The 13,105-nt window shown below is 37.6% G+C and overlaps 1 protein-coding gene and 1 long non-coding RNA gene across 2 annotated transcripts; one reads left to right on the top strand and one right to left on the bottom strand.

Annotated features, from left to right (window-relative positions):
* Positions 1–355: 355 nt before the first annotated feature.
* LOC147474004 (putative F-box protein At5g55150) lies at positions 356–1,782 on the top strand. Its single transcript, XM_086586780.1, has 2 exons — positions 356–749; positions 815–1,782. Exons 1-2 carry the CDS (start codon positions 356–358, stop codon positions 1,780–1,782), a joined length of 1,362 nt encoding a protein of 453 aa, XP_086442906.1.
* A 6,201-nt stretch (positions 1,783–7,983) lies between these two features.
* On the bottom strand, positions 7,984–8,663 carry LOC147474005 (uncharacterized). Its single transcript, XR_015210180.1, has 3 exons — positions 8,553–8,663; positions 8,148–8,437; positions 7,984–8,056 (listed from the first exon to the last, which is right to left on the bottom strand). It is a non-coding gene; the product is annotated as an uncharacterized LOC147474005 (long non-coding RNA).
* Between the last annotated feature and the right edge of the window lie 4,442 nt (positions 8,664–13,105).

Here is a 13,105-nt window from a genome sequence, read left to right on the forward strand (position 1 = left end):
TTTCTTAATGGGAAGCCCACAAGGCCTAGTGTGTTTAAGTCCAACCAAGGGATCAATCAAGATTCAAGAGGATCCGTTTCCTCGGTCTTTTGAGGTAGGCTTGCTTATTGTCTTCTCGTATGCCGGTATATGTGGGTTACACTTTATTCGGGATGTAAGTATCATAGTTTTGTTATTAGAATACAATTAGGGAATTAGTGTCTGTGCATGATTAGGGAACTTCTTCTTAGCTTCACCTAGCTATATATATTATGCCTTGTGATACTGTAGAAGAACGTACGTCCTCTTTTCTTTCTAATAATAATATATCTTAGTAGTATTATCAGAACATATATATTCCGATCTTCTCGACTTAATGGATCAGATTAAGGATGGAGAGGCAACATGCTTTGGAAGTGCGGCTCTTTTCCTGCCCAATACCCCATGTGATGATGTTGTTACAGTGGTTGACTGGTTCGAACTTCCTGACCATATTTTCTATGAAATTGGGCGTAAATTGGTCGATGCCAAGGATTACATCAGGTTTGGTGCGGTTTGTAAGTTATGGCAATCTGTTTATCACGACATTCGTCGCTATATACCCCGCCAAGTTCCTATGCTCATGCTTCCTACTCAACTCGACGACATTAAAACACAAAGTTTGTTCAACATTAATGAGAAAAGAGTCTACAATTCCAAGTTACATGTACCCCGTAATTTGCACATCTGTGGTTCTAGCCGTGGATGGTTGGTAACTGTTGACAACCACGGTAATGTTTGTCTACTCAATCCGTTGATAATGAGATCCATCTCCCTTCTATTGAAACTTTGACAGACTGTCTTGAAAAAGCTTTTTTGTCTGCCAACCCAGCATCAGATCCCAACTTTCTAGTCATGGCAATCGGTGGTCTCGAAGGCAGATTAATCTTCTGCAGGCCAGGTGACAATGCTTGGACCCACGTAAACTTGGATTATGAACCAGTGAAAGACATTATTTGTTATCGAGATCAGTTTTACTTTGTCGGTCATAAAGGACATGTTTTTTCTTGTGACCTAAACAATTCCAGCGAGCCCATGCTGGCAACCGTCGCACCATGCCCTTTTAGCTGTGAGACTTTTACCCCCAAGTATCTTGTAGAGTCTGCTGGGGATCTGATACTAATTACAAGGGCTATGGAAAATCGTTACTGTGACTTGGATCGGTTCCTATTCAAAAGGGCTAGGGATATGGGCATAAACAATGACAATAACGATGACAATGACTATAACAGAGACGACAGTGATTTTACTCCTGAATTTCTTGTCTTCAAGCTGGACCTCGTTGAGCTTAAGTGGGTTGAGATGAAAAGCCTTTGCAATCGTATGGTGTTTGTTGGTGATACGTACTCCTTCTCCCTATCAGCTTCAGACTTCCCAGGATGGAAACCGAATTGCATCCATTTGGTCGCATCCTTCTCCACGTATGGATATGGAAATATGAATCATGAATTGGGAGTTTTCAACATGGATATCAAACGATATGAACCACTTATCCTATTGGAGTCCGAAGGCTTCGTGAATACTGAATTTAAATTGAATGACGAAACTGAATTTAATTTGATGGACAAAATTGAATTTAATTTGATGGACAAAATTGAATACGACGAAGTGAAAGCCATTACGAAGTGGTGTCCCCCAATTTTGATTGAGCCGACCATTGCAAAGTTTGCAACCACTTTGGAATTGAATAATCTGCCTTTCAAAGGATATCGATCTGCACTGTCTACCCGTTTGTGTGCTCAGAATTCAGATTTACCCCAGTAACTGTCTACCACTCTACCCTATACTCTATACTAGCTTGTAGGTTTGAAAACTTGCTTAAGAACATATACAAATTTCGTGACAAAATCGTTTAACCGTCCTTTAAAAACCCACACTTTTAATTGGGAAGAGATCTGGTTGTAATAGTTTACCTAATTTAGAATTGTGATTCTCATTTTAGTAGGAGAAAGATTCCCGTTTTAGTTTTGCTTGAATTTTTCTATTTAATAGGGAAAGAAATTCCCATTTTAATAACGATGACATGGAACAACTGCTTCAAGCATAAAGTGATTAGATAGCACAAAATATGCACTCTTTACCGTATAAAGACAACTCTTAATTATTGGGTTTGTTTAGGTTTTGGTCCTCCTAAATAATGGATATTTGGGGTTTGCTCCACACTAATCAACTTATTAAGCTTTGGTTGACTGTTAGTTAAGATGATTTAGGAGCAAAGCCTAATAAATCGATTAGTGCGGACCTAATAATTATTTGGTGCCCAGTAAATGAAATTTGGGGGTGAGTTTATAATTAATGGAAGTGATATATATATATACTATCTTCATTGAGTTCATTCTAGCATCGAGCCACAGGGACAATAAAGGCGGAGACCATATCCAAATGACAGTCTAGAGTATGGGGCAGCGAAGGTATTGATAAAGGCACGCATATCAAGAACCCACAAGTCACGCCATGCCATTGCAAGCAAAAAGATTATGTAAAGATTTTCAAACCAAAGAAGCAGTTGTTGAAATTCTAAAGTTCATGAAAGTACCATAGCAACGTACACTTTGTCTTCATATTCATAGTAGAAGCCCATAAGAGCATTCCCAATGCAAACAACAATTTGTTACCTCCACATACGCGCCACATAGGACTATTTTCCCTCATAGCTATCTTGTTGGTGAAAAGCTACCAGACATTGCGCAACGCAAATGCGACTTTAAAAGTCAAACGGGATGTTTTATTCCATCTGATTGTATTTTGAGACCGAGGACGGAATAAAACATCCCGTTTGAATGTAAAAATGAAAAAATATCGAAAACGCGGCGTGCGAGATGGAATGAAACATCACGTCCAAAAAAAATGTGGAAAAACACGAGGGACGGAATGAAACATCTCGTCTGAAGAAAAAAAAATGCGAGGAAAGGTTCCGTCCGAAGTTCACAACAAAGTAACTATCTCAGTAGCAAATGCTACGAGTACTACAGAAAAGTGCATAGATAGCATGCCCAAAACACTATGAATTTTATTTTATAGCATTTACAAAACGCTATTAAAGGCTATGCTATCCTTTTATTAGTAGCGTTTCTCCGAACCACGCAATGTATTTGATAACATTTTGTTGTAAACGCTATGCTTTTAATTGCGTTTGTTTTTGGCGCTGTGAACGTATCTATAACGTTTTCTTATAAGTGCTATAAATATGATAGCGCTTTATTTTAGCGCAATGAAAATTTCAATAGCGTTTTCTTATTAGTGCTATAAATATGATAGTGCTTTATTTTAGCTCAATGAAAATTCGATTGCGTTTTTTATATAAGCGTTATGCATTTCAATAGCGTTTTTCTTTAGGCTATCCCTATTTCCGTGTTTTTTTTTTTTTTTTTTTTTTAATTATAAATTTTGGAGACCTATGTAACCACCACCTATGCAAATATACATTTTCAGTGGCGCTGAATTATTGTTGTAACCAACTGTGCAAATATAATTTAAAACCTAATACACAATAAACAAAAATAACTTCATTCATTAATAGCTAAAATATAGTATTCAATTCCACTTTACAAGGACAAAACAACAAAAAAAGATATAGTATTCAATTCCATTGTACAAGGACAAAAAAAAACAAAAAACGTGATTCAAGTTTTCACAAAAGTTTCTTTTGGTAAGAAAAGAAAATGCTACAGTCGGCTTACTTCGCGTGGTAATCAGTAAATATTATGTGCTTTCAAGGCCTGCAATTGCGGTCCCTTTAGCATCTCCCACTGTTTGCAATTCAAAATTTTTTCTCCAAAGACGTGGTTTTGCGTTCACAACTTTCTCTACCCAAACTTTGGAGGCATTATCTCCAAGAGGTACACCATATACCGGTTTAAAAGGATCGTCACTCTCCCAACGTCCTTTAGCAACTAATTCATGTGGAGCCGCCCAATTCAACAATTTGCACTGTTGTCCATGTGACTACATTTCCAAAACAAAAGAATAGTCTTAGGCACACATTACATTACACCATTATACATTAAACCTCTAGATGGGACTCGACTTATGAAGTTTAACTAATTTCAATATACAAACCATAAGTTAATATCAAATATGCCAAACTCTTGCGAGAAAAGAAATATTTTACTGTAGAAGAGTGGTTGAATGAATAGTTTGTATACCCGATCATTACTCCCCTATGCCTTGACCCTACCCAAACAAAAGAAAGTAAGTATAATAACAAAGTATAATAACTCCTTATGTCCTCTCATGTTTCAAGTTTTGCATGCGGGTGGAGATAATCATATGGTTCTGGAGACACTGCTTGTGGATTATTGCGAGAGTTCAACTGAAGCAAAGGTTAGGGATATATATATTTACGTGGAAGAGTAGATGGAGGATTACTTTGTATTCCATGATGCCTCCCTATGTCTTGACCCTACAAATTAAAAAATATATCCATAAGCGAGCAGCCTTTTGAAGTGCACAATGAGTTTGCTGATCAGACCCATACACAACCAACTTGCATATATTCTCCCTACCAATCTTCTTAAGCATTCGATCTCTAGCTAGCCGCCGTTAGTTCGCACAAAATGGCCTCACAAGCATGAACGAATTAACATTGCCAAGGAAACAGTAGACATTACACAAAATGAACGAATTAACATTACACCACGTACCTCTCGTGTTCGGGTTATACTTCCATATGCAGGAACGATTGGGGCTTTCTGGATTTTATTAAAACACAAGTACTTCATCAATGTTAAATGAAATATGGAGAATAGTGAACTAAATAATGCAATACATCATGCAATGGCCAACAAGGGAGCTAACTAACACGGGGTTTCCATCCAAACTCATCAGGCAACGGAAAGTAGCTTCATTTCTTTTTGCTGTTGCTCTAATGCAAACCTTGTTGCACCTCTATTAACTCCAAAGTGAACCTCGAAGAAAATATATAAGAGAAATGGAAAGTAGTAGTACAAGAATGGAAAACAAAATAATTTCAAACCGAGCTCTATGTTTCAAACGTAGTCAATAGGTCATCAATAATATCCAATCTATTAATCATCCTACACTAGAATAATACTACTTAATAAAATCTACTTGCAAAAGAATATTCTAACCGAAACCACAATCTAAGAAATAACTAAAGAAACAAACATACCTAAATAACCCGCTCGAACTCAATGGATCGAGTCTATACCGATCCACGGTGATTAAGTCAGCTCATGAAGTATGGAGTAGGATCATTTGGAGAGATTTAGGAGAAGGCTAGACCTAACGTAAATCGTGACTCGATGAGAGTTGGGCAACCAACAAAGAAGACCGAAAAGATCGAGGTCTTTGGAAATTGTCTTAGGATGTATGAAGGTCAAGAGAATGAGCGAGAAGGACCGAGAGTCTGAACTTCGAGAAACATTACATCCGTGAAACAAGAACATTACTTTGGAAATGCGCAGAGAAAACAACAACCAACCAACAAATAAGAGCTCTTGGGTCGATGATATCGGGCAAGCCGGGAAGATAGTTAGGGAACCGCAAGTTCAAGTGAAGAACAAGCATTAGAAGCCCAGCAAAACTATCGGATCAAAGGAGGAGAAGGTGGAGGGAAGAACACAAACACAAACACAAACACAAACACAAACACATGATTATACCGGACTTCGGCAAAGTGTTCCCCAACAAGCAACGGCGTTGACGCTTGAAAGCCGTTAGCTTAACGCCGCCGTTTTCTTCTTTGGGTAGAGTTCATCTTTAGCTATTTGTTCTTTTAGGTGTAGTTCCATCAAGGGAGTAAACTCCTCTCTAGTGAGTTCCGGTTTGTCACCGGTGTGTTAGTATAGCTGTGTTACCGGTGAGTTAGTAGCCGTTAGCCGGTGTGAGTAGATGTTAGTCGTTGTATCAGTCTTATGCATAGGAAGTCTTTGTGCAAGAAGCTGCTGTAAAAGCTCTCTCCTTGCTAGCTAGTGGTTGATGAATTCTTGCCGGGTAGCTCGCCTCACGCTTAGTCGGTATTCCTCTATCCGGTTGTGTAGTTAGCTCCTAGGTGCGCTTTGAGTTATCGAGAGAGTTGGCTGCTAAGTGTTAAATCGATGGAGTGTAGCGAAGGAGCTCTCCCTAAAAGAGAGGCCGGAACGTAATAGCTTAAGTGATTGTGCATGGCTGCCTTCGCTCAAGGAGTTCTTTGCAAGTGTTTTCTTCTTGCCACCGCTAGCGATTGAGTTCCTCAACGGCTAGCTCCACTATGCCTACTCTTTAGGCGACGAAGACATTGGAGAGTAATCGGACTTTAGATGATCTAGAGGCATGCTATCAAAGTCAGTATACTCAGTATTTAGGACTTTGAGGCCTCGAAGATCGACTTTCTACACGATGATCCGGTCCGGGAGGAGGAGGTGGCGAAAGGCGAACAATGACTATTCCAAATGAATTATGGTTTTAGCGGAGGCTAGCGGAAGGTTTCGAGGGCGGGGCTTCACTAGAAGCGGCGGGGGCTTTCGTCCGACGTCGATTGATGATCTTCATGTCGCTAGAGCTGAATGGATGAGTTTGAATACATGCCTTATGTTTCGCAAAACAAGTCCCTACTTGTACTCTATGTACTAACCGACCGCTTGAAAGGGGCATTAACTCAATCCCTTTCTTTTTAGGCTTACCCTTATTGCCCCTCGGTCTCGAAGTTTTCCCGAGAAGAACCGAGGGTCCAAGTCAATCCTATCGCTAATTTGATTGCTCGTCGAAATCCCACTCGAAATAGGTGGGTTTGCTATGGGGAGGCAGTCTAATGGGCGGAAGTGATTGGCCGCAAGGCAGTAGGTAAGGAGAACTTGGAATATATCAAGCCAACAATGGTGGATGGGCAAAGCAGCGATCCATATCAAGTCCAATCGGTTTGACAAATGTTAAGAAGAAATATGAGAAGTTGGTAGTTGGAAGTTTCATCGGGGAAGAAACCAGGTTTGGTTGAAGAAGGATCGGGATCATGGCAAGCAAAGGAAAGGGCAAAACGAACACAAGGTGCGACAAGAGAAAGGCTCATTGGAGGTACGGGTAATGAGAGTGAAGGATGGCGGTCACCTATACGGAGACACATGGTGAGGGCGAGACACGAACACAAGATTTCGAATGTGGAATCGCAAAAAAAACACCTTGGAATTGCGAATGTGGACTGTGGAGCGAGATGGGCGATGCCTATCCATCAAGGCATAACAATAGGCGGGAGCATACTTGAATCCTCTGATGAAAATGATACTGAATAGGCAGCATCTGCTACTAGTACAAGTGGGAAGGAAGGGGTTAGATCCAACTCAGAGACAGAATTGCGGGTAAGTAAAGATAAACAAGTTATTAACCCAAGAACTATAAATTAAAGGATTGGCGCACACCCTTACAACACAGCATACTTATAAGTGCGCGCCCCCTCGAAGTTTCTGCTGAAGATGATCATGAACGAGCAGTATTTTCTCCTGGTACAAGTGGGAAAGGAGTGGTGAGGGCCACGCCTAATAACCTTAAATGAGTAATGTGGCATGTTGGAACATTAGAGTGCTGGGTATGAGATACCTAAGGCAAGCAAAGAAATGGAGGAAGAGCATACAAGACATGCAAGCATAACTTGTTTTTCTTTCCTTAATACATGTGTATAGGGAAACCATAACAAGAGCAGAGGCACTGGCCACAAATGTACCTACTATGAGCTTCATTGATATTATACCTAGTTCATAATTTCACCAACACCTTAAGAACACTAACTCTAATCTTATAGCCCTAGTGCATCATAATGACCTTTTTAACTCGATAAAATATCACGCCATACCAAGTAAGCCACAAATTACCTCTGCTTGCAAAAATAAATATTTTACCTGTGGAGTAGTTTGTATCCCTTGATCACCACTACCTATATCTTGACCCTAACCAGAAAAATAGAACCATTAGTTAGTTGTTAGTCTACTAATTAAGATATGCAGTACTTTTCTTTAAAGATTCTAAAAAAAAATACCTATGAAAGTGAAATAATTGGAGCACTAGTTGACTGTATCACTTGCTCAGTCACAACTTTTTGACTTTCACCCTACACAGATATATTAAGATTGTCAGGTCGAGTACACTACCGAGACAACAAATATCAAATCAGCTATTGCATTTGTACATCAGTCACTTGCCTTTTGAGTATTCACAGCAGCAAGTAAGTTTCTTATAAGTTCACTTTGAGTATTCACCAAATTGGCCATTTGAACCAAATCCTTCTTGACCGTTAGTACCTCCTCTTGAAGTTGAGTGACCATTTGTTTGTCTTGTGACACCACACCTAATTTTGAAGGAGTTACTCCAGCTCCTTTACCTCTCACATGACTATACGATCAGGTCCAAGTATTTGTGAAAGGGCATCATTTTGTATGGAGTGGTTAAAAGAATCTGATGCTGCTGAATCTCTAATTTCTTTCATCTTTTTCTACACCAATCACATTTGATACGTTAATATATAGAATTTACCAAAGCTCAACAAATAGGTATCATTGATATATATTATGGCTATAATTCTAGTTAGAAAATTTAACTATTCTTACCATTCGTTCTGCAACGATACTATTTGATGGTTCGCCACTTTTCTTAGTGTGTCCTTTGCACCAAACATCAACTCTAGTTATAGAGGAAGGATTTGGACTCTCCTTTTTCATCTAATTAATCAAAAGCCATCTTCTTTTATTGGATTTGATCTGTTTAACTTTAATATCGTAAAGCCACCCAATAGTCATCAAAGATTCAAAGCACACAGGATTGCATTTTTTGAAAAACAGAAGAAGACAAAAGTAAACCAAGCAAGGCAAGCAATTCCAAGACAATAACTCAATAAGATTGTTGGCTTTTTGAGAGTTTCGGCTTCTTGTGGTGGTGTGAATCCGACCTGTTGATTTGCTCAGCCTTGGTGACCACATTTAGAAAGAGATATTTGAGGAGGTGCTGCAAATTTTCTGAGTGAATACAAACTTAGCAGCACCATCAAACCCACCAATCTCTTCATTAGGAACGTGTGATCGGGTTGTCTTGTTCTTGGGGAGTTGTTGGAGGGAAGAGGGAGAATAGTAGTAAGGGTATGATCAAAGGTAATTTATCTTGAAGACCAAAAGTAAATAATAATGAGCAAAAGACCAAAAGTTTGTTGAAAATAAATAGATAATAAATGAAAATAGAGCTGTTGGGAATTATGGTTTGGTTCAAGTTCGGGTTTTGGTCGGGCATTTTTACCCTCTATAACCAGGTTTTGGGTTCGGGTTCGGTCTGGATATGGTTTCAGGCTTTTTAACCCTTTTAACGGGTTTAGGGCCAAATTATCTGGTTGGGTTCGGGTCGGTCCGGGTTTAGATAGTGTGACCAAACCCAACCCCTATGTATTTCGGTCTGGGTTCAGGTTCGGATTTTTGTCGGGCTTGGACAGGATTAGGTCTTGATTTTTTTTCGGTTTTAGGGCGCAGAATGGACATCCTTAGGTCCATTTAACACTTGTATCAACATACAATTTTTTAACAAACGTATCAATGTATTATGTCCGATTTCACAAAAATAGCAATCTGTTAGTATCCCTTAGTTAAGTGATGATGTGTAGTCTGTTTTTTTTCAATTTCGTTTTATTTGTATTTTCCACTCAGCATACCACATCAGCATTTCTACCACCCATTTAAGTGATGATGTTAGTTTATTGTGACAATACTTGTTATTTTGGAATAAGTATCAAAACATAACTATAAGCATCTAACTTTTGGGTTTCGGTCATATGGACTCGAACATGTTTCTTTCAGGTTCCCATTTTTCTTCATCGACTTGGCTGAAACCCATTGAACAATAGTGGCTATAATAGAAAAAAGATTTCGAAGAAAACAACGAAGTCTCAATCCTATAATAGGCTAGATTGATCTCACATATGTGGTGAGACCGTGAGACTTGAGTCTCGTGATCCTCAGTGCAAACCGATCCAACAATACACCTAGCACACCATGGCTCCCACCAATGTTAGATTAATATAGGTAATGGAACTCAAATTCCACAACAAATTCAAGTTGCTCTTGTACTCAATTATGCCTAGAAGGATTTGACATAAGTATAATCATGTATATTGAAAAAATTTAACTACAAATAAGGAGATGATCCTTATAAATAAAAAAGTTGATTCTCATGAAGAGTATATGCGTATAGCTTCTACGGTTCCTTATCTTAAAAGGAGAACTTGACAAATGAAGGAGAACATGTCTATGTCTCCCGATTGGACTTTAGCAAAATAAAGTTGTTTGTTCTCATTGGGTGTGTCTTTGTCATAAGTCATAACATACTGTTTCGAGTTTGCCACTTAATACTATTTGTAGTTCCATTTAATGTAAAGAAAATAATTACATTTTGATACTTAACATCTGAACATACTTAGAGACTCCTTTCCAAATCTGATATTATTATTTTTTCTGAATCTGATGTGTTTCTTTTTTCTGGTTAAATAATATTCTGAGAATCTCACTAGATCTAAAAAATCTCTTGCTCTAGTAGTCATTGCCATTATCATCCGCACGAAAACAACTAGGAATTTCAAATGAAAATTACAGAAACGTTTTCTAGGACAGCACATGAAAGCAAGCAAAGTAACTTCCCAATCCCCAAGAATGGTAATCCCCAAAGAAATAAAAATAACAAGAAAATCAAGCAAAGATTTTAAGAAAAAGTGAAAACAAAACATATCCAAATGAACCTAATGAAAATATACTCGGTAGGATGATGGTACCTAAAAACAAAGCATGTGTCTTGCAAGCATAAACTTCCCGGCTCCCTCTTTTATGCAAGAGCTCTCAGACCTACGCATAGTCCCCTCGAAGAAGCGAAAAAAATATAACATTTTTATTAAGAAACAACACAATGGTAAGTATTTTAAAGATAACAATAGAGAGCATTATCAATCAATGACTCCACGATGTATACACTAGACAATGAGTGGGTTGAACCCGTGTTGGATCTACTTATATCCATATTTGGATGAAACTTCCTCAGCTAATCCGAACTCAGATTATGGTGCAACCTGAATCCCAAAACCACAACTATCTTCGATTTCTTATACTTTTGGTTTATTTTATCTATTATAATAAAACACAATGGCAAAACAAAGGGTGGTCGGGATTGTCTGGTGATCTGAGTTAGATTGGGGCAGATGTGCGATCTAGAGCATTTTGAAACTCCTTTTCAATGCCATTTAAAAATATTATGCTTGGGTTTGAGAAAAAATATCATACACGAAACAAATTGAGAAATTTTAGGAGTTCATTAAACATAGGGGACGGGATTGCTTCATTTAATATCTAAATTAGTAAAACCATTAAATTACTGACATAAATTCATTTAAATCATAAAAACGTTCAAAAGGAGGTGGGCTGGGCTTTAGTAATAAAGTAAATGACAAATGGGTGTTTTAAATGGCGAGTCCTCTTTAAAGATTTGCTAAACCAACGCCCTTCTTCATCTTAAATGGCATTAACGCCTACCCATTTCTTACTCTCCCTTAAACCCCCTTTCCTCCCTTAAACCATCCTTCCCAAACTCCACAAATTACATCTTAAAGTTCCCATCCGTTACTCCCTCATTCTTTCCCATCATGATAGATTTCCTTTTATGGTGCTTCTTCTCTAACTATAAATTTCAATATTTTGGCTAGCTTCTTCCATAACAGCTACCGGTTCTATACTTCTATCTTTCACCCTTTTATGCTTTTGTTTATTTTTTGACAAATAGAATAAATATTACTTTATGGATAATGATAGGATTTGTTGTTGAGCATTACATATTTTTGTTTGTTTGCATTATTACTATATATTGTTATTAGTATATAATTACTCATTATAGTTTTGACAATTAACATTTTTGAAGTTTCGTTTGCTAATGGTTAACCGCCACTAATAGTTCTGAATTTTCATGCCTACTGGGATGAGTTGCTTTTAGTCTACGATTATCTTCTCAATGGACAATGGCGGACGTTCTCTTTTACATGGTATCACAAGAAGATCTTGACATATGTGCAATCAATTTCCAATGATTTTTTTTTTTGCCCATCATAAGGTGCGTTAGGTGTTTGATTTATTTTGATTTATGCGTAGGTGTTTGAAATTGCACCGTCGGGTAAGCACTTAATTAATTCATGTTGACAATGACTTCACATTTCATTTCATATATAATTAATGGAAAAGTAAATTAGTTTGCAGCATTAATTGAACTACAAACAATAAGCGCCCTTAACCATCGGCATTGCACCTTCTTAACATTTACTCGGTGATGTCAATGCATGCCTTTGGCAAGAATGTGAGAAATATATAACCTACCAAACCTTATAACCAAAAAAAAAAAGAAAGCATTCTATTCTGATTTGTGATGTGAATATCAATTAGAAGGAGAACAATTATAAGGAGGACCCAAAGGCAAGAATGTGATAAATATATAACCTACCAAACCTTATAACCAAAAAGAAAAAAAAGAAAGCATTCTATTCTGATTTGTGATGACGAATATCAATTAGAAGGAGAAACAATTATAAGGAGGACCCAACCACAACAAAAGAATGAATGAATATTAGGTATGTGCGTTTGCAATTGAGAAATTTGAAACCTTCATTTTTCCAATAGAATTACGTGGAAAGATCAGGGGTGATTCATTCCCTAAGACTTGCTCTTTACATTGTATATATACTGTAATTTAATGGCGTTGGTTGTATCTGAACTGTATAGTATGTTGTGCTATCAGCTTTTGGTTTAAGTTAAATTTTGCTTACTCTGGTCATTGAGACATTGAATTAATTTTTTAAAAAACTTATTTAGAGAACTACCCTTGTTATGTATATACTTTGTGTGATTTATGAGCATGCATAAGAAATTGTAGCATACCTTTGGTATGAACCAAAAGTTTGCATATACATGATTTTGATGGAATTTGGTGTTAATCTACTTCATGTTATGATGTTGTAGTTGTATGGATATATACTAAGACGGCACCGTAACAACCTTAAAGGATGAGAACATAATATGTATGCGTGTGTTAATTAAATGCTTTTAACAACAAGATCATTATGTGTCAAAGTGGAACATGTTGGACTATCCAT

This window comes from Coptis chinensis, unplaced genomic scaffold, assembly GCF_015680905.1.
Source record: "Coptis chinensis isolate HL-2020 unplaced genomic scaffold, ASM1568090v1 utg1407_pilon_pilon, whole genome shotgun sequence".
NCBI lineage: Eukaryota > Viridiplantae > Streptophyta > Magnoliopsida > Ranunculales > Ranunculaceae > Coptis > Coptis chinensis.